The sequence below is a fragment of the Takifugu flavidus genome, unplaced genomic scaffold (assembly GCF_003711565.1).
Source record: "Takifugu flavidus isolate HTHZ2018 unplaced genomic scaffold, ASM371156v2 ctg350, whole genome shotgun sequence".
NCBI lineage: Eukaryota > Metazoa > Chordata > Actinopteri > Tetraodontiformes > Tetraodontidae > Takifugu > Takifugu flavidus.
In genome coordinates this window covers 1-27,701 of record NW_026621976.1, presented here as the reverse complement: position 1 = coordinate 27,701, position 27,701 = coordinate 1, and the positions used below count along the sequence as shown (strand labels likewise).

The window sequence follows — 27,701 nt, the reverse complement described above, 5'->3', positions numbered from 1 at the left end:
CCTGGAGGCCTTGATGTGTGAGATGATTCTCTTGGACAGATCTTCATCACTGAACCTCCTCCTGAAGTACTCCTCCTTCTGGGAGTCAGTGAAGCCTCGTACTTCTGTGATCCTGTCAACACACGAGGGAGGAATCTGATGGGCTGCTGCAGGTCTGGAGGTGATCCAGATGAGAGCTGAGGGAAGCAGGTTCCCCTGGATGAGGTTCACCAGGAGCACCTCAACTGACGATACTTGTGTGACATCAGAGATGACCTGATGCTTGTTGAAACCCAGTGAAAATCTGCTTTCATCCAGGCCATCAAAGATGAACAGAAGTTTCCAGACAGTCAGATCTTCTGCTCTGATCTTCTGTAATGTTGGATGGAAAACATGAAGCAGTGAGAGAAGACTGTGCTGCTCATCTCTGATCAAGTTCAGCTCCCTGCATGAGAGCGGAAGCACCAGACTGATGTCTTGGTTCTCCAAACCTTCTGCCCAGTCCAGACTGAACTTCTGCACTGAGAAGGTTTTTCCAACGCCGGCGACACCGTTGGTCAGAACCACTCTGATGTGTCTCTGTTGCTCAGATAAGACTTTGAAGATTTCCTGGCACTTGATTGGAGTGTCCTGGATGTTCTTCTTGGAGGTTCTCTCAAGCTGTCTCACCTCATGTTGTGTGTCCACCTCCTCACTTTGTCCCTCAGTGATGTAGAGCTCAGTGTAGATCTTGTTCAGCAGGGTTCCACTTCCTGCTTCATGAGTTCCTTCAGTCACATGTTCACATCTTCTCTTCAGACTCATCTTATGACCTTCTATCACCTCCTGCAGTTCACCACCCTCTGAAACAAACAATCTTTTAAATCCTTTTACAATTGTCATCTACACCAGTAACACAGATGTCCTCAACTGGAAAATATTCTGTCATGTTTGAATGATAGAAGCAACAGTCGGGTCATGACCCATCTTACTGTCAATTTGAAATGTTATGTCTTCTTATGTACACCTATTCTTTTATTTCATTGGGTTTCAATGTAATTTATTCTATAACAACCATTTCCATGTCTTCCAAGAGTTTGCTTGGACTAAACAGCTGGTAAAAGCTGGATGATATTTAGAAAAACACATCAAACCTTCTCCAAACACATCATACTCAGCAGACCCATTGTCCTGTAAAGGTCACCTGCCTTCAACTCTTTAACACTTTCCAGAACTAAATGACTAAATGTTGCTAAATACTGTCTAAGCATTTAGGAAGGTCTTCAGAGGGTTTGGTTCCAGTGGAACCAAACAAGTGCTCTCTGGATCTTCTCTTGCACATTGTAAATACACAAGTTGTTCCTTTATTCCGACCCAAAAGTATCTTATTAATACAAATGTACGAGCTTACGTGAGACGCTGTTGTTCAGGTCGGCGGTCTGCAGTTCAGTTCTCCGTTTGTTTTCACCCTTGGGACAGGAGGAATCTCCAATGGAAGCAGACTGTTTCTGATACTGTCAAAAATGGGAATAGTGGTTATACATGTCTACTGGGCGTTAGCAACGCCTCAGAAAGGCTGCGTTCACTTCTACTTTCAGTTTGCTCTGACAGTTGAAGATTGAATGAACACTGAGCAAAAAATATAAAGTTATTTACGTTCTAACAAGCTCGTTTAGTTGGAGAAAAGTGTATTTGATTTAAGTGTTTAGTGGCTTTTCTTCATTGTGAATTTATGTTAAAAATAAAAGTGCCAAATCAGGAATATAAACTCATAGAATAGAACAAAAGTTCTCCATTTATGCTCCAAATACAGTAGTCTGGTCTCTGAAACTGATCATTAAATAGCACAGAGGTCACGCGTATTCAAAAGCTTATTTCAACCATTAAGAAATGACTGATATTGTTGTCTATGGGTTTATTAGAACCAGGAGCCTTATAAATAGACTTTTTAATGAATCTTCATGACATGTGGTGGAACAGTGTGGCAGAACAAGCTCCACAGACCTGCCATGTCTTACCCATCCGTATCTAAATGGAGAGCTGGAGCACTCTGCAATGATGGATATTGTTGGGAAACTTTAAAATATATGCCTAGGAATTTTTGTGAGATGATGTTAACCCATGTAGGAGAAATGACCAGTTAAAAACAGAAGCAATTTTCAGTTTTAAAAGATTTACCACACTAAAATTAACATGGGAGTTAATGGGAGCGAACGCCTGACATGTTGGTGCACCGTTCATTAATTTCATTTTTCACGATAGTGGAGGCTAATACCTACAAAATGATGTTTTGTATGGTTGTGAAATGTTCTAAGGCAGAGTTGCGGTTCAGAAAACCTTACTTTGGTGAGCCTTGAGGTCCAATACCGAAGTTTAAAGGGTGCCACACAAACACATCATCACACTTTAGTTTTCTTACATTTTGTCTGAACTTCTGAAGTTTATTATTATACTTTTGGACTTTTCTAATCAACAATATTCACATTAAGTCTGTAACTATATGACTGTCTGAGGTTTAAGTGTTAAACATCTCCAATAATAAACTCACAACCTGCTGCTGTTAATGTGACTAACAGCTGCCACACAAACACATCATCACGCTTTAGTTTTCTTACATTTCCTCTGAACTTCTGAAGTCTAATCCTCCATGTTTGGACTGGTCACTCTTCATGGACACACAGCTGGGCGCTGTGGACTCTGCTCTGTCCTCGTCCATCCTGAGGAAACATCAGAAATAGTGATGAGACTGTGATGAAGGTAAATAATCTGTAGAGGTTGTAGTTAAATAATCCCAATTCACTGCATTTTTATCAAACAGGAACATTTCTAATCCATTCTGATTAACAACTGAATCAATAAATCAATGATGTCTCTGTATCATTTTCATGTTTTCAGAGTTTAAGCTGCTTTTTTAACTGTTCCCTGCAGTGAGAAAAGAACTGGCACCTTTTCCAGCCCCTCATCCTGCAGCACTGAATGTGCTCTAAAGTTCTTTCCAGAGCAAATGTCTCTGCACTTGCAGCAACATGTTGTAGTCATGGATCCGTGAGGAGAACCGGATACAGGAAACGCCCCCACTTTGATCCCAAAACCCAACTGGTGGCCAACGGTGGTCCGGCAACGACGGGGACGCTGGTCCATCGGCCCGACAACACTGGTTTTGCACAGGCCAACATGGTGAAAGGACTGTGCACCGTTCATTTTAAAGAGCTGATGAATTTCATTTTTCACGATAGTAGAGGCTAATACCTACAAAATGATGTTTTGTGTGGTTGTGAAATGTTCTAAGGCAGAGTTGTGGTTCAGAAAACCTTACTTTAAAGGTGAGCCTTGAGGTCTGATACCAAAGTTTTCAGGGTTCTCTTTGGAGCGGTCTCTCTTCATGGACACACAGCTGGGCACTACGGACTCTGCTCTCTCTTCCTCTTCCATCACACATTCGCTCATTTTTAAATGTGAGTCTAAACGGTGAAGCAGGAACAGTCTGCTGACACAGAAAAGAAGATTAAAGAACATGATTCTCAGCATGAAGACAAGCAGAGGTCTGTCCAATGACGTATTGTCGGCTCATTCACATCAAAATCTATTATATGATGTCACCCTGTACATCATACAGGCCACATATATATTGGAAAAAAGTTTTGGGACATCTTAAAAGTTTACACCATGTTAAATATAAAATAGTTGTGGAAAAAATGTTTCTCCTGGGTGTTTCAAAAGGTGCGGTGGCATTAGACGGACGCACACAAATACAAATGAAATCATTTTTTATCTGGTTATGGTTTACAAGAAAACCTAAATTCTTTCAAGATGTCAGTTCTCAACATTAAATTCAACAAATAAGACGAGAATGCATTCAAACCTAAACAGAAATACGTCATCACATCATCAAAGTGGGTCAAATGCAGCATCATCTTCTGTCATCTCAGACAGGATTCCAAGAAGAGGATCTTCATTTTCAACAACGCACTTGACATTTCATCATGGCTTGTCTGTCAGATTACAAGCAGCTTTTTTTGATCAGGCGCATCATGTTCTCTCACGAACACATGATGGTGCTGGAAAAACATCTGTAGCCTGACCTAGGGGTCAAAACTCTGCATGGCGTGCACAGCTACTATTTGCAGCTGGTGGTTGTGGTGAGGAGATCCCAAACATATCTAGCAAGCTTGTTTTGGAGCAGAGCTTGTCCACCACTCTGACCCCACTCATCACAGAAGTCCCACCATATCCATGGCCAGGTGTGTTGGCAGCATTGGAGCCAGCCTCAGGAAAAAGGTGTTCAATATCTCAGAAGTGATGATCAGTTGCCACGACCCAACAGAAGTCAAGCAACCCAACATGCTGAATAGAATGATGACACACAGCAAAGGGCAAAAAAACACCCAATTCTGCTCAGACTAATCTATCTGACCACATGTACAGGACCAAAATATCAAAACACACATGGGTTTAGGTTTCGTTTCGTTTTCTTGACTGCTTCATTCAAAACAGAACAAATTTCATAAATCCATAATAACAATTCATATTCCACAAAGAACCAGTTTGTTAAACAATAAAATGGAATGCCTTGATCTCTCCCTCTTTACATACTCTCCTTTTTTAATAAAGATTGATTGTCCCCCTGGTGGAGGGACAAAGAGAGGAGGCTAAAACTTTCGCGTTTGTGTCCCTCTTTCCGTGGATTTTTCCACTAACTGCAAATAATATCGTCGACTTATTGTGAGTATTAAAATGTGCTTCCTCAACCTCTAAAATGTTGGCTCAGGGTTAGCGGAAAACGCAGTTAGAGGAAACACGGTACAAAGGTTGATCATCCGTCACAACATTCCCGTCGACCAGCCGCAATGTGTGTCCGAAACACGCGCACGCTCATTGCGAACACGCAGTTTATTAAGCCGCATCTCGCAGCGGAACATTGATTCGAGACGACAGCAGTGAAAGAACCAAATGCTACCTGAATATTAGAGGTTTTCCATCAGGGCTCGGTCAGTCAAGATGGAGCCCGAAGTTGAGAACTTTCACTTTCGCTTCTTCTTCCTCTACACGTCCCGTGTTTGTGGTTGGATCGCGTCATATCCAGCACAGGCGCCTCTCTTCAGAACAATTTGGTCCACGTTTTAACTGAAATACTGGGAAACAACTGGAGTTCGTCTGACAGATGTTCGTTTTTGGGTGCGGAATCAAACTGGGTCAACTTTTTGATCTATAGGATCCCCTCTGGTTCAAAGTGTCCCCTATAGGATATTGACAGTAGTGACCTTTTGGGGGCTGCACACACCTCTTAATGGTGACGGCACCAACGGAGCTGATCCAGTTGTCATCAGCTGGCCAGTCTGACTCCAGCTCATTAGGGGAAATTTGCTGATCTGGAGGAGAAGCTTTCAAAACTTGACAGGCTGGGGGGAATGACTGTAATTTTGGAATCAGCGTGCCAATTTTATTTTTAATCAGAATAATTTAAATAATTCAACAGGATATTTTCAGATTGTTCCCAGTGTAACTTCACCTGAAATGTGGACTCCAGAATATCACCATTAAATCCATTTAATCACTTAATAGCTGTGGAATTTGAGCCGTGAGAAAAATATCTCTCCATCATGATTTCCAGAATTTTTCATCAATATCTGAGATTCTTTGAAAGCTTCGCTGGTGTTGGGTTTTTATTGCTTCTGCTTCATTTTCAGGCGCAGTTCTTTTATTTTTAAATCAAATCAAATCATCTTTATTTGTAATGTCTGTTGTAGTCAAACTTGGTGCTATGCAGAATCCCAGGGCCTGATCCCTAACAATCAACAGGAAAATCTCCCCTTTAACAGGAAGAAACCTTGAGCAGACCAGGCTCATATGGGGGGGGGGGGGGGGGACCCTCCTGCTGATGGGGGGTGGGTAGGGAGGTGGTTCAGGTGCGCCGTGCAGGTCTCACTTTCCTTTACCTTCACTTCCTGTTTCCCTGGCAAAGAGGCCGTGGATTATTGATGCCTCCACAACCCCCCCCCCCCCCCCACCCTCGCTGCAGAACCCACCGGCGCTCCGCAGGACTCTCCAAGCATCACGAGTCTCCTGAGAACATGCACAAACCCCGGCCGCAATATCCAATAAAGCAGAGCCGGCGGGAGGCTCGCCCACCAGGAGCAGGAGGCGGCAGGACCAGACCGGGTCCAGCAGAACCCGACACAGAGAAGGAGACAAGGACACCTTCTGGTGTCTTCATTCCACACAACAGCAGGAAGATCTGGGATAAATGTTGAGGGGAATAACGGTAATTCTAGTTTTCCAGTTGGACGAGGCGTTCAGGAACACGCGCGGCCCACCTGCCCCCCCCCCCACCCCCGCAGAAACATGATTCAATGATGAAACATTCATGATAACATTCTGCTCCTTCCCTTATCTTCCAGAAAGGTCTCAAATGAAGGACTCCTGATACTCCAGAGCTCCAGATATGAGATTAATCAGGAGGAATTACCAGAGTTCTGTTTATTCCAGAGGAACACGCCCCCCAGCCCTCAGCATAGAGATAAGGAGCCAATGATAGGAAGGAGGGGCCAAGATGGGGAGAGGGAGTGGCCAAGAGAGGATGGGAGGGGCCAAAAGGAAAGGGAGGGGTAAGAGAGGGGAGGGAAGGGCCAAGATGGGTGAGGAGAAGCCAATAGAGGAGGGGAGGAAAGGAATCAAAACCGTCTTCAATGTACCTTTATAGTCCCTCCCTTTCTCCCAGTATAAGATTCAAGATTCAAGATAACTTTATTGATCCCTTTAGGGGGTGTCCACCAGGGAAATTAGCATCTCCAAAGATCTACAGCATCTACAAAATTTCCCACCACCATTTCACCCCATCAAACCTATTAAAGATAATAGAATATAAGCATAATTAGCAAGGCAGCATTAATATTTCAGAGCTTTTTAGATTAGATGATTAATTTTATTCAAAAGTATAATGAAGACGGTGAAGTTTAGGAAGATGGGGACACGTCAGAATTAGATTTATCTGACAATGATGACGACATCCTGGATGCCAGTTATCAACCCCAACCTCAGGAGCAGAGCAGCACTGAAGATGAGAGCAGTGGTGATGAGTACCCCATCCCACATCCCACTGAACAGAGCAGGGGACGTAAACGTCCCCGTGGCGAAGATAATGGTTAGCCAAGACTTAGTGGATATTTGTTTATTTTAGGGCTTTAGGGCTAAGTAAATGTTTTAGAGGAGTACATAAAGGTACAGCACCATTCAATGTTTCTAGCAAAATGCCAATTTTCAGGTTCAGGCTCTGCGCGGCCAGATCCAACACTCCCAGGAGTAGCTGCAACAACAGGACCAAGCCCTAATCCCAAGCAGGGACAATCTTATAAAGGTAATAATAATAATGGTTCTTATTTTGCATGCCTTGAAGGCAATCATAAAATTTCATATAAATGTTCACTCAGATTCAACTATGTTATGCACTAATACACCTCAGTGAATTGCTTGTGTGAGTCACTTCGCAATAAGCACAATTGTATTTTGATTCTTGTGCAGGACGTGGAATGCGCTGGAGGGCAGCTCCATTTATGCCCAACCTCATGGATTTTACGAATGGGATGAAACGGAGCATGATCGGAATGGCTGGACCCCACTGAACTATGTGGAACAGTACATAGATCACAATTTGATAAAAAACATAGCTGATTGCACCAACGCTGTGTCACTGAGTAGGAGTGGGGACCTACTCAGAACATCAATAGATGAGGTCTACCATTTTTTTGGTGCCTGTATCCTAATGTCCTGTCTCCCATACCCCAAAATAAGGATGTACTGGTCCAGGTCCATCAGTGTCACTCCCATAACGGAAAGATTCACTCGGGACAGATTTTTCAGGCTGAGGCAATCATTAAAACTCCTGATTGATGATGATGTGCCAGAAGACCTCAGGAAGCGGGACAAATTTTGGAAGGTGCGACCTTTCGTCGATAGGATTTGCAAGGCTGCAGGTCTCAGGCTCGGCCTGAATCTGTATCCATCGATGAACAGATGATTCCCTTCACAGGAGCCTGTCCATGTAGGCAGTATTTGCCCATGAAGCCAAACCCTGTTGGTATTAAGAACTTTGTTTGTGCCACAACAGATGGCATTGTGCTGGACTTCGACCTCTATCAAGGTTCAGCTGCATTGCGTGAGCAGGTCGAAGAACCAGAGGGTCTGGGTTTGGGAAGTTTGGTAATGGCTCGTCTGTGTAAAACCCTGCATCGTGGCACAAAAGTGTACTGTGACCGGCTCTTCACCAGCATCCAAGGTGCGGAGCAAATGCTGAAGAAGGAGCTGTACCTTACCGGTACAGTAATGAAGAACCGGGTCACTGCAGCGGTGCAGAAGTTACCCACAGACAAAACTATGCAAACTTCCGGAAGAGGAACTTCCAAAGAAGTTTCTAGTGAAGATGGACAGTTGTGTGTCGTTAAGTGGTTCGACAACAAACCAGTTCTAATGATATCTGCTGTTCATGGGACACAGCCTGAAGATACCTGCCAGCGCTGGGATAAAAACAAAAAAAATATGTGTCTGTCTCCCGACCATGCATTGTTCGGGAGTACAACATGAAAATGGGTGGAGTTGACCTGATCGACAGAATGATCAGTTATTATCGCATGAGCAGCCGTACCAAGAAATGGACAATTAGGATGCTCATGCACTTCACAGATCTGGCTTTAGCCAACAGCTGGCTACTGTATCGAAAAGATCTGGCAACGTGTGGGGCTCCAAGGAAGAGCATCATGCAGTTCCTGGAGTTCCGCATGGACGTGGCCAGGACCTTCTTGGCCCAGCATCATAGCCAAGAAGAGGATGCAGAAGAGGATCCAGAGCTGTCAGAGGGAGATGATGACTCTTCAGAAAGTAAAAAACGCCCAGTGCTGGCAGTGCCCCATGTGTCTGTCCGCAGGAGGGCGAATGCACATCTCCCAGAGATGCTAAATATGAAGAATGCCGCACGGTGCAGAGCAGCAGGCTGCACAGGGAGAACCCGGGTGCGTTGCGTGACCTGCAAGGTGTTCTTGTGTGTACAAACCGAGCGCAACTGCTTTTTAGAATTTCATAAGTAGCTATGTTTGTATGTGTTAATGTGTTATTATTGTCATTGTTGTTCAAAAAATGTTCAAAACTATGTTTGTATGTGTTATTAATAATGTGTTATTATTGTAATTACAGTATAACTTGCTCAAAAATGTTCAAAATTATGTAAATATGTGTTATTAATAATGTGTTATTATTGTAATTACAGTATAACTTGTTCAAAACATGTTCAAAACTATGTAAATAAAGAGTTTTTCATTCTATTACACAAAAACTGTATTATTGATTTTATTGTGCTTTATGGTGATTCAGACCCAGTGTCCACATATGTGGACAACATTTTTCTCTAAAACTACATCATGTAAAAAGATGATGCTTAGTTTTTATACTTATTGGGTTCCAATAAGTCCAAATAGCAAAGAGAAATAAAAATTGCATATCAAAACAAGAGCGTGGGTCTTAAGAGGTTTTAAATTAATGAGACTAAGTGCCTTCAGCTGAATCATGTTTACAGCTAAATGCTAACGCTAGCCTGCTAACGTGATCCTCCTGCTTCGTGTAGCAAATACACCAATCTTCACGCCTCCCTGCCAGCCTGGGCAGGAGCTGAGCTGGTGCCCCATGAACTGGCCCCACACCTCTTTGTGGATAGGTCCCCCGCTGGTCCCCCGCTGGTCCCCCGTTGGTCCCCCACTGGTCCCCCATTGGTCCCCCGTTGGTCCCCCGCTGGTCCCAGATTGGTCCCCCGTTGGTCCCCCACTGGTCCCCCGCTGGTCCCCCATTGGTCCCCCACTGGTCCTTCGCTGGTTCCCCGTTGGTCCCCCATTGGTCCCCCACTGGTCCTTCGCTGGTTCCCCGTTAATCCTGCGTTGGTCCCCCATTGCCCCCCATTGGTCCCCGGTTGGTCCCCCATTGGTCCCCCACTGGTCCGCCGTTGCTCCCCCGTTAATCCCGCGTTGGTCCCCGTTGGTCTGCCGTGTCCTCCCCCATTGGTCCCCCGTTGGTCCCCCGTAGGCCCCATATTGGTCCCCCACTGGTCCGCCGTTGGTACCCAGCATTAATCCCGCGTTGGTCCCCCATTGGTCCGCCACTGGTCCACCACTGGTCCCCCGTTAATCCCGCGTTGGTCTCCCATTGGCCCCCCATTGGTCCCCCACTGGTCCGCCGTTGGTCCCCCATTAATCCCGCGTTGGTCCTCCCAATGGTCTCCCGTTGGTCCCCCATTGGTCCCCCGTTGGTCCCCCATTGGTCTCTCCCGTTGGTCCCCCGTTGGTCCCCCGTTAATCCCGCGTTGGTCCCCCATTGGCCTCGCATTGGTCCCCCATTGGTCCGCCGTTGGTCCCCCATTAATCCCGTTGGTCCCCTGTTGGGTTGGTCCCCCGTTGGTCTCCCGTTGGTCCCCCATTGGTCCCCCGTTGGTCCCTCTGTTGGTCCCTCTGTTGGGTTGGTCCCCCGTTGGTCTCCCATTGGTCTCCCGTTGGTCCCCCGTTGGTCTCACGTTGGTCCCCCGTTGATGATGAGGGGGGAGGACCTTTCTTGGCCTGACAATCCTGCCGCAGCTCTGGCAGTAAAGGATCCGATATCCTCACTAGAGCCCATCAGAACCCATAATCACGAGATTAGGGACACGTCCCCCCCCGGCGCCACCAGCCGTCTTCTGGCTCCCGGAAGGTCTCCTGTCGGCGCTCGCGCAGCATTGGAGCGACAGAAGGGGCTGAGGACGGGACCAGATGGCGGTGGTCCTCCAGGCACAGTGGGGAAGAGGGGGACACAATACGGGAATAACATCTCGGAATAACATCTCGGAATAACATCCAAGCAGAGTCTTCTCATGGACACTCACTTTCTAGAAGAGAGACAGAAGAAAGAGTGAGGAGGTCAAACCAGGCTGCGGTTCCGTTCGTCACCGCCAGGGGGGAGCAGAGGGCCTAAAGGTGACGTGGATCGCTGCAGTTTGCTCGCGCCTCCATCAAAGGTCCAGGGGGGAACTTTGGTCTTGACTTCAACACTCAGCAGAGCGTCTCCATGGCGACCGCTTCGCCACGTGCTTTATTATTTAGGGTTTGATCGGAGTCGCATCCCAACAACGATCCAGATGAAGAGTTCACGATTGTCCCGCTCACGCGCGGCCCTCAGACGTCCTGCCGCTTGACACCACTGCCCCCCAGTGGTGAGAGGAGGAACTTCAACCCAGTTTCTGCTCTTCCTGTCCTGAGCCTGGTCCTGGTCCTGGTCGTGTTAGCTTCAAACGACCTGAAACACGAGAAACACAAATGAGGCAAAGACAACAGTTTTGAATTTTACTTGCAAGGAGAACGGAGAGATGTGCTCAGGTCCAGATCTCCAACTCGTTCTGACGCACACCTCCCGCCATCCTTCTTTTATTGAGATTAGGAGGTCCCTAGTTACAGAAGTCAAATGTGTCTAAGGGGGGGGACACAAGATAGCAGGTCCCAAACAAAGCAAAAGACTGTGAGTCATAATGGTGAGATTATACGTAGGCCTTCACTGATTTGATTAGCTTAGCTCGCACACAGCACATTCTTCCATAGCAGACAGATTAAAAGAACTCCTCCTGGGTCATGCCCTAACCCTAACCCAGCTCCTGGGTCATTGTCAGGCCCTAACCCTAACCCAGCTCCAGGGTCATTGTCAGGCCTAACCCTAACCCAGCTCCTGGGTCATTGTCAGGACCTAACCCTAACTCAGCTCCGGGTCAGGCCCTAGCCCTAACCCAGCTCCTGGGTCAGGCCCTAACCCTAACCCACCTCCTGGGTCAGGCCCTGACCCTAACCCAGCTCCTGGGTCAGGCCCTAACCCTAACCCAGCTCCTGGGTCATTGTCAGGCCCTAACCCTAACCCAGCTCCTGGGTCAGGCCCTAACCCTAACCCAGCTCCTGGGTCAGGCCCTGACCCTAACCCAGCTCCTGGGTCAGGCCCTGACCCTAACCCAGCTCCTGGGTCAGGCCCTAACCCTAACCCAGCTCCTGGGTCAAGGCCCTAACCCTAACCCACCTCCTGGGTCAGGCCCTAACCCTAACCCAGCTCCTGGGTCAGGCCCTAACCCAGCTCCTGGATCAGGCCCTAGCCCTAACCCAGCTCCTGGGTCATTGTCAGGACCTAACCCTAACCCACCTCCTGGGTCAGGCCCTAGCCCTAACCCAGCTCCTGGGTCAGGCCCTAACCCTAACCCACCTCCTGGGTCAGGCCCTGACCCTAACCCACCTCCTGGGTCAGGCCCTAACCCTAACCCAGCTCCTGGGTCATTGTCAGGCCCTAACCCAAACCCAGCTCCTGGTCAGGCCCTAACCCTAACCCAGCTCCTGGGTCAGGCCCTGACCCTAACCCAGCTCCTGGTCAGGCCCTAACCCTAACCCAGCTCCTGGGTCAGGCCCTAACCCTAACCCACCTCCTGGGTCAGGCCCTAACCCTAACCCAGCTCCTGGGTCAGGCCCTAACCCTAACCCAGCTCCTGGGTCAGGCCCTAACCCAGCTCCTGGATCAGGCCCTAACCCTAACCCAGCTCCTGGGTCAGGCCCTAACCCTAACCCAGCTCCTGGGTCATTGTCAGGCCCTAACCCTAACCCAGCTCCTGGGTCAGGCCTAACCCTAACCCACCTCCTGGGTCAGGCCCTGACCCTAACCCACCTCCTGGGTCAGGCCCTAACCCTAACCCACCTCCTGGGTCAGGCCCTGACCCTAACCCAGCTCCTGGGTCAGGCCCTGACCCTAACCCAGCTCCTGGGTCAGGCCCTAACCCTAACCCAGCTCCTGGGTCAGGCCCTAACCCTAACCCACCTCCTGGGTCAGGCCCTAACCCTAACCCAGCTCCTGGGTCAGGCCCTAACCCAGCTCCTGGATCAGGCCCTAACCCTAACCCAGCTCCTGGTCATTGTCAGGACCTAACCCTAACTCAGCTCCTGGGTCATGCCCTAGCCCTAACCCAGCTCCTGGGTCAGGCCCTAACCCTAACCCACCTCCTGGGTCAGGCCCTGACCCTAACCCAGCTCCTGGGTCAGGCCCTAACCCTAACCCAGCTCCTGGGTCATTGTCAGGCCCTAACCCAAACCCAGCTCCTGGGTCAGGCCCTAACCCTAACCCAGCTCCTGGGTCAGGCCCTGACCCTAACCCAGCTCCTGGGTCAGGCCCTAACCCTAACCCATCTCCTGGGTCAGGCCCTAACCCTAACCGACCTCCTGGGTCAGGCCCTAACCCTAACCCAGCTCCTGGGTCAGGCCCTAACCTAACCCAGCTCCTGGGTCAGGCCCTAACCCAGCTCCTGGATCAGGCCCTAACCCTAACCCAGCTCCTGGGTCAGGCCCTAACCCTAACCCAGCTCCTGGGTCATTGTCAGGCCCTAACCCTAACCCAGCTCCTGGGTCAGGCCCTAACCCTAACCCACCTCCTGGGTCAGGCCCTGACCTAACCCACCTCCTGGGTCAGGCCCTAACCCTAACCCACCTCCTGGGTCAGGCCCTGACCCTAACCCAGCTCCTGGGTCAGGCCCTGACCCTAACCCAGCTCCTGGGTCAGGCCCTAACCCTAACCCAGCTCCTGGGTCAGGCCCTAACCCTAACCCACCTCCTGGGTCAGGCCCTGACCCTAACCCAGCTCCTGGGTCAGGCCCTAACCCTAACCCACCTCCTGGGTCAGGCCCTAACCCTAACCCAGCTCCTTGACCAGAGAAGTTCGAGGTGACACATCAAGCATCATGAACATGAAGCATTAGCAAATAATAAGAAACATTAAGTGATGAGGAACAATATAACAGGAATAAAGAATATAACAAGGTGAAAGCAAATAAGAGAGAACTTTAATATAATGGATCTAACATTTCCCTCCTGTTTATCACATATTTGCTTCAAATTCTCAGCCATTTAACAACCTCTTCCAGGAGATTTTCAAAGTCCTGTTTATGAACACAAATACATTTACACTCTGGAAAATTAGCTCAATTCCCTCACAGTCTTCAGAGTCTGTAGTCAAATCCGGTTCTTGTCTGCTGATTAAGGGATACAACTCGTCCATTCGGTTTTCCATGGGAGCGACAGCTGTGGTGATAAGGCGGTTAATAAGAGGACGCAGGCAGGGAACACAACAACATCCACACAAGGTCAGGATTGCAGCAAAAACAGCTCCAGAAATCAGGATAGATGGAACCAATGTCTTATACTTCCCAAACACATTCATCCATCCGTCCCACATCGCGGTCTTTGCTCCTGAGTGCTCCTTCATCTTGCTGTTCAGGGGGCGAAGGCCTTCTATGGCCAGTGTGAGACTCCCATCCAACGCAGTGTTGTTAGGAATGAAGGTGCAACATTGATCTCCAAACACAGCACACACACACACACACACACCTTTCTCAGCCAACAACATATCCACTGCGATCCTGTTCTGGAATGCCATAAGGGAAGTAGCCGACAGTTGGCTATGAACAGCCTCAAAACCGCTCTGAGTCCAATTTCCTAAACGTTGAACATTGTAATGGATGTAGTTGATCCTGTCTACGTTCTTATTTATTGTACACCACCAACAAATAGAAGATTCAAAGCCAGCAGCTACTTGATCCACTAATTTATACTCATCTGGAACACCGCGTGGAACACCGATAGCATCAATACATGTAGGAACATTATACGTAGGAACATTTTCAGATTGCCATGCAGATCTTTTATTACGACGTCACTGTTCAGGCATAAATCCATGCCTGTGAGTGACTAATTGATCAGCCGACGTAGGGAAACACAGAAATTAGCATAAGAAGTGTTTTTAAGCACATAGTCCTGTAGCTCTCATAGGCAACGTATCAAACAGTCTCTCATCCCCACACCACCACCAGAAATAAAATAAATAACAGAGACACAACTTCAGAACCTTATAATGCATGCATGAGCAGCAGGGTGCAACAAATGAACAAGCGATTAAAGAGGTGCTAAAGACGTGAAGCTAAAATAACAGAGCTGTTGAGCTTCAGGTGAATGAAAAGCTTCCAGGTCAAATACAGCATAAGAGCTGCCCTGCTGCTAGTTACAGGCCATGGATAATCTTTCCATGCTGCAGCGTTGTTTCTACCCAGGATGCTAGCTCTGCTAAGGCTGGTGAAAGGAACTGTCACGGTTGTGCTCGCATTTGATGGCAGACACACCTGTGGTGCTATGGAAGGAACGCTGCTGCAGTCACATTGGTCCTTTAGGTGGTTATTTACACTTTGCTTGCCATGCCATATTTTGGTAACGTTCAATCTTAGACCTGGGGGTTTCCATACATAAAAACAACGCATATGAAGAAAAACACACTCCAAAACATTTAATTGCATTCTGTAGCCACTTGGGAGTCATTTGAACTTAACCTTGTATAACTATTATGTTTATCAGGAATACTATGATTACAGTTAGCACCGAGCCTAGCATACTACAGCATCAGCCAATCCTCTGGATTTCTCTCTCTTTTTTTTATTTTAATTATCTTTTGTTTATTTTACCCGCTGCTGTCCTTGTGATGTTTATGAAATCGGTACACTATTTATGGACCATAACCTGTTGAAGTAGCCCCCCTAAGTGAGTCGGCGGCTCTGAAACACTTCACTGACTTTCGGGTCTACCCAGACTCTACTCGTCTAAGTCCACCCTATTATCAGACTTTGCATCACCTTCCCGGTCGGAGTTTCCAACAGAAATGACCTTCTTGCAGTGACTGAGGTGTACCCAGGTTGATCTTTCAGCTATTTTAGCAGCAGTAGGTGTAGACAAAAGAACTTGGTCAGGTCCTTCCCACTCAGGTGAATACCAGTGTTTCTTTTTTACGCTCCTCACTGGGACCCAGTCGCCTGGCTCCACCGTTCTGTTGGGAGACAGAGGGCGTCTCAGTTTCATGACCTTGCTTTTGTTTTTCTAACATTCTTCTCATGTAATCAGCTAGATTAGACTCATCATTTGTCTCCCAGTAGTTTGTGAACTGAGGAAGCCTGTACGGTCTTCCAAATAAGACCTCATAAGGAGTTAGGCCTGCGGTGCTTGTAATGTTTATATAGAGCTTAGCCAAATCCACACATTGTCCACGGTCTCCCCGTCTCTTCCATGCATCTCTTCAGTCTGTTTTTAATAGTGCCATTAGTTCTTTCAACTAATCCTGCGCTCTGAGGATGATAGGAGCAATGGTGTTTTAAGTCAATATGAAACATAACACTGATCTTTTTAACAACTTGATTTACAAAATGAGTACCATTATCACAGTAATTTTTTTCTGGGATCCCATATCTGGGTATGATATCTTTGCAGAGTGCTTTAGCAACTGTTAGCGCATCTGGGTTTTTTGTTGGAAATAGTTCTATCCATTTTGAAAATGCATCTATTATGACTAGACAGTATTTTTCCCTTCACTTTTATTTAATTCTATGAAGTCCATATGTATAGTTTGGAATGGATATTGGGGAGCAGGAAATTTTCCTCTCCTTGGTCTCAGATTTCCTTGTGAATTGTGTCTCGCACACGTCAGACATGTTCTACAAATTTTTTTTGAATAAGAATTACCGTATTGGCCCGAATATAAGACGACCCCCTCTTTTTCAAGGCTCAAGTTTGAAAAAAGACTTTTTGAACACCAAATTTAATTTTTATACAGAAAATAATTACAGTACACCTGAAACAAATGATTATAACGATATATTCGAGAGAAAAAGCATGTTATTTTGCCTCATTCAAATCATGCAACAACTGTCTATCACATCTTAATATCTGAACATTTAAATATGTAAACTAAAGTGCAATCACATTTGTAAATGAACGGCTTCTGGTTTTTGAAATGTAAATAAACCAATCTACTGTGATAAAACAACAAAATTGCAATAACTGCATTAACCATCAAAGTGAAGTCTAACTGTAGCTGTAGTCTTGAAACAAATCTGAATAAGGAAAAACATTGCGTTAAAATAATGCAAACTGGTGTAAACTTGAGAGTCGCTGAGCTCTGTCATGTCAGAACATTACTCCTCACAAACATCCTCTGGCTCCTCCCACAGCACGTCATCCTCACTGCCCCAGGGCATTTGATAGCAACATTTCTTAAACCCGTGGATGATGCTCTTGGGGAAACTGCATCCCACGCGTGGAGGATCCACTCACAGAGCAAACGTACCGGAGGCTTCTGGATCTCTCCTGTCGGTGTGAGTGCGTGATCACCAGACAGGAGCCACTCTGTGGATTTCTTTGGCAGATTGGCTTTGAATGGTTTGTTGACCACAACATCCAACACCTGCAGCTGACTTGTTATTCCCCCCCGGAATGATCACCAAGTCGCCGTTCATCGCCTTCACTTGTTTTTTGACTGGATCAGACAAGTGTCCACAAAATGCATCCAAAATCAGCATGTTCCTCTTTTTTCTGAGCCCCCCACGCCGTCTGCCCCACACAACCTTGAGCCAGTCCACTACAAGCTCGGTCTCCATCCAGCCCTTTTCCTGGGCACGTACAATAATGCCAGCTGGCATCGCCTCCTTAGGCACTGTCTTACGCTTTAAAACCACATACGGAGGGAGCTTGGTTCCGTCTGCGAGGCAGGCTAACATGACGGTAACGCGGCTCTTCTCATTTCCAGTGGATTTTAGAATAACAGATTTCTCACCTTTCTCGTGTACAGTGACAGGTGTTGGCATGTCAAAAACACAGGTGTCTGATCAGCATTGCCAACCTGATCCAGTGGGTGAGAGTGCTTTTCCTTAAGTTGATCACATAATGCTGAGAGGAGACAACAGCTCTCCAGAGTCAGAGGGCAGGCGCTGGGCTAGACTTGTTCTGCGTCGCAGCGTTAGTCCGTTACGCCGCGTCATTCTTTTCCACCAGCCGAGGCTCGCTCTGAACTCAGCCGTGGGAATGTTTAGCTCTTTGGCTATTTCCACGGCCTTGAGCTGAATGACAGCTCTGCTGATGGGCGTCCCGTCCTTTCGTTTCTCGTCCACGTACGCGCACACCCTCCTGTCGAGCTCTTGGAAGCGGCCGCTCTGAGGACCACGAAGGCTTTTCTCTGACTGTGAGCATTTTTTAGGCCATCTTTTTGAGCTCTCCATCTCCGTACATTACACTCCGTGACACCATATTTCACAGCCGCTTTGCAATTGTTTGAAGACTCCGCCTCATTTATCACCATCATCTTGAAGTTTGCATCATAACTTCTCCTCAGCGCCGGTTAACCTGGCCGATCTTCGACCCACTTCTCCAGATTGTCGCTACGTTTCTCTATTTTCTGTTATCTCTTCTCTTATTTTCTTCTCTTTTCTTTCTTACCGCTATTTTTATTTTTCTTCTTCGTGCTACCGCTATTTTTATTTTATCTTCGTGACAGGGGTTCGCTTTGGCCTGGGGAGTTAAGTTCAGCATTCGCACGTGATGACTCCTGTGGTGAAGATCATAAACAACAGCAAAGATATCTGGCGCCATCTAGCGTTGTGAATGGGTATAATGTCTAGACCCCGAATGTAAGACGACCCCCACTTTTTCAGTCTTATTTCAATGCAAAAACACCGTCTTATATTCGGGCCAATACGGTAAATCCATAGGTTGTATAATGCTGCTGTATCTGTCCTACCGTCCCTCCTGTTGAGACATGTGTTACATGGCTCAATATAGCGGCCCATTTACACAGATTTTTTGGTAGGATAGGTTTTGCTGCTGGTCATACATAGATGTCTTCTTTTAAGGTTGCACACAGCCAGGGCTTTTTCCATCGCCATCGTTTCTCTGGGGGGAAATGTTGCATTTCTTTATCTTAAAAACAGCAAATCTTTAGTTTGTTCTATAGGAGCTCCATATGTTTAGTGTCAAAGACTTCTTAGATTGTGTTCATTGCTGGCACATAAAGAAAAATGCTTTGATTTTACTAAAGTGACACAAACCCATCTCAACACTGTTTTTTATATCCTCTATATTATTGTGCGTAGTCTGTGTAACTGTTGTGCTTTTATTTCTGCTGGCTTCTTTAATGGGATGTAAACCAGCCTGACATAATACCAGTTGAGTACTTATTTGATGTTGCCAAAGGTTTAAAACAGCCTGACAGAATAAGAAATTGTGAAAATTAGAGGATGAATTATACCTGGTGGTATCTGATCTTGAATGGCAAATTTTAGAGTATTTTATAGGGAAGTGAAAAATGTTTGGACCTCTATCAGCAAAGAGAAAGTTTTAAGAACTGCTCTAAAAACACCACCTCAGGGCTATATCCAAATCTCTCCGTTTACTGATGGGCGTTGAAACGTCAATACGCGGATTCATACATTTAGAACTGGACGTTGCACCAGAACTGGAAGCGCGGACCGATACATTTTTAACAGTGGTCCTGCTTCAGCCCTCCTGGGCTTAATAACAAAAACAAAATTTTTAATTTTGGAAACATTGTTGTCGGTTGTTTCCAAAATTGCTCGCGCTAGCATTCATTTTAAGCTATGCGGTATGGACCATGCTATAATCACGCGCCTAATGCATGCACCCGGTTACTTAAGATGGTAGCGGAATTTAGAACTTTGTCCGGATATACGCGCAGATTCATGTACATTAGAACTGGATGTTTGCAACCTAAACTGTATGAAATGTGCACCCGGATACCCTACACCTTTAGATAAGTCTGGACGCCGCCTCGTAATATATCATAATCGTTATTGGTGGAAAACACGTTGTAGGTTTGTATCTCCGGCACTTCGCAACGTTGCTACGTGAGACTAGCAGTTGCATGCATGGATTGGTAGCGAGGTCCTTGACTGTTAACTCTGCCTTGGCTTGGACTGTTAATCATAGCGGTTAGCGCCTATATCGCGATCTTATATATACGGTATACACTCCTTAAACAGGCCTACGCGATCCGTTTTATGGTAGCGTCACTTACACTCCGTAGTTGGCGTATACGAACTAGACACACGTAGCTTACGTCTGATATCACACCACTGCCTTCCCTACTGATAGAGTCTCCTAAGTGAGGATTGAGCTGCCCTAGTGTTCTATTGGTGTAGGGTTGATTACTCTACCCTATAGCTGTTACCATACACCATCGCCCTTACCCACCTGGATGTATCCTTCAAGACTATGGCAGTCAGCAATAGTGGTTGTGATAATGCCTAATGTGGCTAGCTGTCAGAAGACAATCTGTCGGTAAACGATTGTCTCAAGTCCTCCACTGGCTTAAGTTCAAACAATATAGTCCCCCAATTAGTTTTTTTTATCACACGACCCCGTCCCCATTATCTTAAGAGAATATAAAAGAATGAGTGGAGACAGAAGAGAGAATGAGACGTTTTTTGGCGCGTGTCGCTCTTGATTTTGTGTTTATTTTTGCAGTAAACTTAAAGCCTTTTCCCTTTATGTTTGATTCCATTTAAGCTGATATTCCATTCTTGACATCTTTACTTTACTGTATTCATGGGAGATTTATTTGGTCATTTTGCTTCTTTTTATTTCCTATTTCCCACATTTATTCATAGTTTTTATTAGATTGTGAAGAGAATTATTATATCTTGTTAGCATCTTTGATCTTGTTAGCATGTGTTGTACTATAGTTTTTTTGTTTTCTGTTACAGTTAGTTTAGAAGTTAGGGATAGTATATAATCTTTAGTAGGAATAAACATAAGCAAGTCAGTTGACCCTTCCTTGACATGAATGTTGTTTTGGACGGTTGGGGCCAGGAGACAGTCAGACGGAAAGTGTAGAGACCCCCATCGTAAAATATGACAGCATAGTTTACTGGTGTTGATAAGTTCCTTGGCAGGAATATGACCTCGGACCTGGACATCTGGGGAAGATAATGGAGAAGAAGGACCGCACCAACACCAAAGGGGCTGGAAGAAGAAGATGAGGTCACCCAAGAAGAAGGACTGGATTGGACTGAATTAGCATCAATAATTTTACATATGTCTTTCTATAAAGGACTGGGTCAAGGGATAGTTAGGTTGTCAGACATCATGCCCTGACAATTGATTCTGTTGTTGCTAGGGTTATGAACTGGCCCAGAGCTCTGTATATTGTATCTTGAATTGGTTCTATTTGCTAAATACATTGTGAAATTGGCATTTGTTTACTTGAAGTCTTCATTTAAAGAACACGCGGATTAGCAGAGACACATGAGAGGTATTAAATTCCAACAATTGCAATAAATCCTATAACATTGAACAGACTGACTAAAGTCAAATGACCTGCGGTTCCCACCGATAGCCTCATTCTGATGGGTTTTTGCTGGCTGCACTGAAAGTGATGCAAATCATTCCAAGCTCCATGTCACAAAGACGTAAATACTAAACCCTAAAGATTCTGAAGGCATGATGTAAAATAGTAACATATAATACAGACATTTGAAGAGACAATTAAGAGAATGTTTTCATGCTTATAAGAGTGGCCGAGGAGCCATTTAGAACTTTATAAAGATGCTTGTGTGATACCAGGAACTAATTTAACTTCAAGGCGAAGCTGCTTCTGCTTTGTCGACCATCGACTGATCTCCTGAAAGTCCACCAGCGCTTTTTAAAACTGAATTCTTCATCTATGGAGGGAGTAGACGGCAGATGTTTCCACAGATGCTCTTCACCAGTGGTCAGTGAGTGATGCAGCAGATGAGCGGGAGTTGACTGGCTACAACCAGCTACTGAATCAATGTCTCCAGCCCATAGTGTGGATTCTCTACGAGATCAGACAGCAGCTTCAGCTCTGAATCCTGCAGCTGGTTCTGACTCAGGTCCAGTTCTCTGAGATGGGAGGGATTGGACCTCAGCGCCGAGGCCAGAGAGCCACAGCTGATCTCTGATAAACTGCAGTCCCTTAATCTAAATAAAGAAGGGAAACTTTTATAAGGTTATAAGTAAAACCAGTATTAATCTGAAAGGTTACTCAAAGGCATGATCTGTAAATATTTAATTTAGTTACAGGTTAAAAAATGATAGTAATATGTAATTACCACAATTCCAACCTCTCAGGTTTGCACTGTTCCAAAGGAGAATATATATTGTTCTGGCCCTCACTCTTCCCAGGTTCTCCCACCTCTTTCCCTCCCATCTCATCATGGAGATCCATCTCACCTGTGGCTCATCTTTAAAGGCACAACCTGTCTTAGATGACTTCCTGTCTCCCTCACCATCTCCCTCCTCGTTGGCTGGTGTCTACCAGGCACCCTCACCTAGTTTTGTCTAATTTTGGTTACCATCTGTCGGCTTTTTCATTGTCCTTAAATCAATTTATCATGAATAAGTGGTCCCCGTGTGGCCCTCCCTCCTGAAGGAACTGGGCACAACACACACACTCAGAAAGTGTGAGGACCCTCGGATGGAATAATGGACATTTTTGAGAATGGTGTTTACCCCAGAGTTTCCAGTCGGCAGTTTGGATCCTGGAGAAAACCACAGAGCAGCTTCACTCCTGAATCCTTCAGCTGGTTCTCACTCAGGTCCAGTTCTCTGAGATGGGAGGGATTGGACCTCAGCGCCGAGGCCAGAGAGTCACAGCTGGTCTCTGATAACCAGCAGCGCTCTAATCTGAAAAATGCAGGATAAGGTTATACGGTGCAGGTCTGCATGTTATCTGCGTCAGTACTAAACCTACGTTAGTTCTTAGTTGGGTCAGACCTGAATTCACGATATTACAAGGAATTTTTTAATGTGGTGCATCACAGCAGTGTTGAGAACAGCCTCACTTCACCATCTTAGCAGCTGGTATATAGGTAGAAAAATGAAGACTGACCTGAGCCTCTCCAGTTTACAGTTTGGACTCTGCAGTCCAGAACAGAGCCGCTTCACTCCTGAATCCTGCAACATGTTGATGCTCAGGTCCAGAACCCTAAGATGGGAGGGATTGGACCTCAGCGCCGAGGCCAGAGAGTCACAGCTGATCTCTGATAACCTGCAGCGCCACAGCCTGGAAAAGGAATAAATGGGGCAAATAAAAACACATTTCTAAATCTGAAAATGAAGAGAAAAGCAGAAAATGTAAAGAAATTTAGAAAAGACCAACAGAGGCCTCCTGACCTGAGCGTCTCCAGTCTGCAGTTTGGATGCATCATTGCAGAAGACAGTAACTTTGCTCCGGCATCTGTCAGGCTTTGGTTCTTGCTTAAGATCAGCTCCCGTAGATGAGAAGGGTTTGACGTCATTGCTGAGGCCACAACTTCCCAATGACTCTTTGAAGAAAACTACCAGACAGTCTGTTGTGTATGAAACAAAAATAGTGAGTCAAACTTTGGGATTTCTCATCAACTTATCTGAGAATCTACCTCAACACAAATGTAGCTCATTTCCTGGAAAAGCTAAATTCACACCGTAGAGCAACAGTTTGAACGACCATCAGATCTGAAATGCAACTGAATTATTCTCAACATTTGTCTTATTTTAGAACAGCTCATAATTACTCAATATTTAAAATGATTGTAGCAAATGGTTTAAAGAAACGTGCATCTTTTTATCTGTCTATCGGCTCTTTGGATATTTTGCATTTCATCCAATTTGTACGATGGTGCGTCAAGTCTTAATTCAGCGATCCGATCGATGACATCAGAGTCTCTGGTTGCATCGATTGCCCTCAGCTTCTGTTCTATCTGCCTGTTTCCCTTCAAATCATTTTCACTGCACCTTTTGTTGCTAGTGATGAAGTTGCCACCTAACGGGTGTGGAAAGGCTCAAACAACTTTGTGGGTCACATAAAGGCTCCAAACGGAACCGCCACAAAGACCTAAAACACCCATTTAAACCAACGAGGCCGGCTGTTTTTACGTTGAACAAATGAAGCAAAATAGTCACGAGTCATTAGTTAAAGTGTTTTTCTGTCGTTTGAATACGATGTATACAAACAAACAAAGTTATTTAATGACATGACAGTAATTTCATGATAGTCAGTTAACTTGTGGCTCCTATTATTCCTGCCTTATGTTGGTTTGTCTGGATTGACCTTTGAACTTATATCCAGCCAGTGTTGAACATTTCTGGATGAATTGTTGTTGTTTTTAATTTATGGACGCTGCAATGGAGATAAAGAATTGAAGGAATGACCACTGGAGGGGGTATTGCTACCTGACATGATCCACTCGCTTGATTTAAACGCCGATGTCCGGCCCCAAAAATCTTTACTTACTCGGCCTTCCTGCAGTTCCTCACAGCTGGAATCAGGCGACGTCGTCCCTCATCTGAGGTGTTGTACTGCTGCAGGTTCAGCTCATCCAGAACCTCCTCTGACATCTGCAGCAGGTAGGCCAGAGCTGAACAATGGATCTCTGACAGTCTCCTCTGTGATTTCTTGCCTGACTTCAGGAACTCTTGGATCTCCTGATGGACTGACTGATCCTTCATCTCCATCAGACAGTGGAAGATGTTGATGCTTCTGTCTGGGGAGATTTCATCACTGTTCACCTCCTTCAGGTTGTTGAGGACCTTCTGGATGGTTTTTGGGTGGCTGTTCCTCTGATCCAACAGTCCACCCAGGATCCTCTGATTGGACTCCAGAGAGAGACCATGAAGGAAGCGAACAAACAAGTCCAGGTGGCCATTTTTACTTTCAAGAGATTTCATTAGTTCTCTCCTGAGGAAGTCACCAAGAGATGTGGCTGGATCATTATTAAACAACCCAGCAAACCTGGAAAAGGGGTTTGTTTTCGAATATTTTAGGAACGGTCTTATAACCGCTGTGTCTTTCCTGGTGTAACGGTGGAACATGTAGACGGCAGCCAGAAACTCCTGAATGCTCAGATGAACAAAGCAGTAGACTGATTTCTGGAAGATCACACTCTCTCTCTTGAAGATCTCTGTACAAACTCCTGAGTACACCCCGACACCTCGGAGACGTCCAGTCCACATCGCTCCAGGTCTTCTGAGTAGAACATGATGTTTCCTTTCTCCAGATGTTCAAACGCCAGCCCCAACTTCAGAAGGAGTTCTTTATCAGCCTTAGTCAGTTCCTCTGGTCTCTGCTTTCCTCCATACTTCTGCTTCTTCCTCTTTATCTGAACCCTCAGGAAGTGTGAGTAGAGGTCAGTCAGGGTTTTGGGCAGCTCTCCTCTCTGGTCTCTGGTCATCATGTCCTCCAGAACTATAGCAGTGATCCAGCAGAAAACTGGGATCAGACACATGATGTGGAGGCTCCTGGAGGCCTTGATGTGTGAGATGATTCTCTTGGACAGATCTTCATCACTGAACCTCCTCCTGAAGTACTCCTCCTTCTGGGAGTCAGTGAAGCCTCGTACTTCTGTGATCCTGTCAACACACGAGGGAGGAATCTGATAGGCTGCTGCAGGTCTGGAGGTGATCCAGATGAGAGCTGAGGGAAGCAGGTTCCCCTGGATGAGGTTCACCAGGAGCACGTCAACGGACGATACTTGTGTGACATCAGAGATGACCTGATGCTTGTTGAAACCCAGTGAAAATCTGCTTTCATCCAGGCCATCAAAGATGAACAGAAGTTTCCAGACAGTCAGATCTTCTGCTCTGATCTTCTGTAATGTTGGATGGAAAACATGAAGCAGTGAGAGAAGACTGTGCTGCTCATCTCTGATCAAGTTCAGCTCCCTCCATGAGAGCGGAAGCACCAGACTGATGTCTTGGTTCTCCAAACCTTCTGCCCAGTCCAGACTGAACTTCTGCACTGAGAAGGTTTTTCCAACGCCGGCGACACCGGTTGGTCAGAACCACTCTGATGTGTCTCTGTTGCTCAGATAAGACTTTGAAGATGTCCTGGCACTTGATTGGAGTGTCCTGGATGTTCTTCTTGGAGGTTCTCTCAAGCTGTCTCACCTCATGTTGTGTGTCCACCTCCTCACTTTGTCCCTCAGTGATGTAGAGCTCAGTGTAGATCTGTTCAGCAGGGTTCCACTTCCTGCTTCATGAGTTCCTTCAGTCACATGTTCACATCTTCTCTTCAGACTCATCTTATGACCTTCTATCACCTCCTGCAGTTCACCACCCTCTGAAACAAACAATCTTTTAATCATTTTACAATTGTCATCTACAGCAGTAACACAGATGTCCTCAACTGGAAAATATTCTGTCATGTTTGAATGATAGAAGCAACAGTCGGGTCATGACCCATCTTACTGTCAGTTTGAAATGTTATGTCTTCTTATGTCTATGTACACCTATTCTTTTATTTCATTGGGTTTCAATGTAATTTAGTCTATAACAACCATTTCCATGTCTTCCAAGAGTTTGCTTGGACTAAACAGCTGGTAAAAGCTGGATGATATTTAGAAAAACACATCAAACCTTCTCCAAACACATCATACTCAGCAGACCCATTGTCCTGTAAAGGTCACCTGCCTTCACTCTTTAACACTTTCCAGAACTAAATGACTAAATGTTGCTAAATACTGTCTAAGCATTTAGGAAGGTCTTCAGAGGGTTTGGGTTCCAGTGGAACTAAACAAGTGCTCTCTGGATCTTCTCTTGCACATTGTAAATACACAAGTTGTTCCTTTATTCCGACCCAAAAGTATCTTATTAATACAAATGTACGAGCTTACGTGAGACGCTGTTGTTCAGGTCGGCGGTCTGCAGTTCAGTTCTCCGTTTCTTTTCACTCTCAGGACAGGAGGAATCTCCAATGGAAGCAGACCGTTTCTGATAGCTGTCAAAAATGGGAATAGTGGTTATACATGTCTACTGGGCGTTAGCAACGCCTAAGAAAGGCTGCGTTCACTTCTACTTTCAGTTTGCTCTGACAGTTGAAGATTGAATGAACACTGAGCAAAAAATATAAAGTTATTTAGGTTCTAACAAGCTCGTTTAGTTGGAGAAAAGTGTATTTGATCTAAGTGTTTAGTGGCTTTTCTTCATTGTGAATTTACGTTAAAAATAAAAGTGCCAAATCAGGAATATAACTCATAGAATAGAACAAAAGTTCTCCATTTATGCTCCAAATACAGTAGTCTGGTCTCTGAAACTGATCATTAAATAGCACAGAGGTCACGCGTATTCAAAAGCTTATTTCAACCATTTAGAAATGACTGATATTGTTGTCTATGGGTTTATTAGAACCAGGAGCCTTATAAATAGACTTTTAATGAATTTTCATGACATGTGGTGGAACAGTGTGGCAGAACAAGCTGCACAGACCTGCCATGTCTTACCCATCCGTATCTAAATGGAGAGCTGGAGCACTCTGCAATGATGGATATTGTTGGGAAACTTTAAAATATATGCCTAGGAATTTTTGTGAGATGATGTTAACCCATGTAGGAGAAATGACCAGTTAAAAACACAAGCAATTTTCAGTTTTAAAAGATTTACCACACTAAAATTAACATGGGAGTTAATGGGAGCGAACGCCTGACATGTTGGTGCACCGTTTCATTAATTTAATTTTTCACGATAGTAGAGGCTAATACCTACAAAATGATGTTTTGTATGGTTGTGAAATGTTCTAAGGCAGAGTTGTGTGGTTCAGAAAACCTTACTTTGGTGAGCCTTGAGGTCCAATACCAAAGTTTAAAGGGTGCCACACAAACACATCATCACACTTTAGTTTTCTTACATTTTGGTCTGAACTTCTGAAGTTTATTATTATACTTTTGGACCGGTCACTCTTCAGGGACACCCAGCTGGGCACTGTGGACTCTGCTCTGTCCTCGTCCATCTGAGGAAACATCAGAAATAGTGATGAGACTGTGATGAAGGTAAATAATCTGTAGAGGTTGGAGTTAAATATCCCAATTCACTGCATTTTTATCAAACAGGAACATTTCTAATCCA

General features: G+C 45.5%; 2 protein-coding genes and 1 long non-coding RNA gene across 5 annotated transcripts; all 3 read right to left on the bottom strand.

Annotated features, from left to right (window-relative positions):
* Window positions 1-9: 9 nt before the first annotated feature.
* Window positions 10-27,581, bottom strand: LOC130520341 (protein NLRC3-like; the record flags this gene model as incomplete). Its single annotated transcript, XM_057024056.1, has 3 exons — window positions 27,484-27,581; window positions 1,370-1,472; window positions 10-821 (listed from the first exon to the last, which is right to left on the bottom strand). A coding segment is annotated over exon 3 (774 nt), but the record flags the coding sequence as incomplete, so codon positions are not given.
* Window positions 2,564-5,250, bottom strand: LOC130520344 (uncharacterized). Its single transcript, XR_008948791.1, has 3 exons — window positions 4,916-5,250; window positions 3,275-3,442; window positions 2,564-2,675 (listed from the first exon to the last, which is right to left on the bottom strand). It is a non-coding gene; the product is annotated as an uncharacterized LOC130520344 (long non-coding RNA).
* Window positions 11,001-26,754, bottom strand: LOC130520342 (NACHT, LRR and PYD domains-containing protein 12-like). Of its 3 annotated transcripts, none has more exons than XM_057024059.1 (5): window positions 24,097-25,609; window positions 22,998-23,173; window positions 22,714-22,887; window positions 22,335-22,508; window positions 11,001-11,259 (listed from the first exon to the last, which is right to left on the bottom strand). In XM_057024059.1, the coding sequence occupies exons 2-5, from the start codon at window positions 23,120-23,122 to the stop codon at window positions 11,139-11,141; spliced, it is 594 nt and encodes a 197-aa protein (XP_056880039.1). In that variant the 5' UTR covers window positions 23,123-23,173; window positions 24,097-25,609; the 3' UTR covers window positions 11,001-11,138. The 3 variants fall into 3 exon arrangements, with proteins under 3 accessions (XP_056880039.1, XP_056880038.1, XP_056880037.1); XM_057024058.1 differs by lacking the exon at window positions 11,001-11,259 and adding an exon at window positions 21,335-21,803 and having other exon boundaries at window positions 24,097-24,896; XM_057024057.1 differs by lacking the exons at window positions 11,001-11,259; window positions 22,335-22,508; window positions 22,714-22,887 and adding an exon at window positions 26,474-26,754 and having other exon boundaries at window positions 23,017-23,173; window positions 24,097-25,920.
* Window positions 27,582-27,701: the final 120 nt, after the last annotated feature.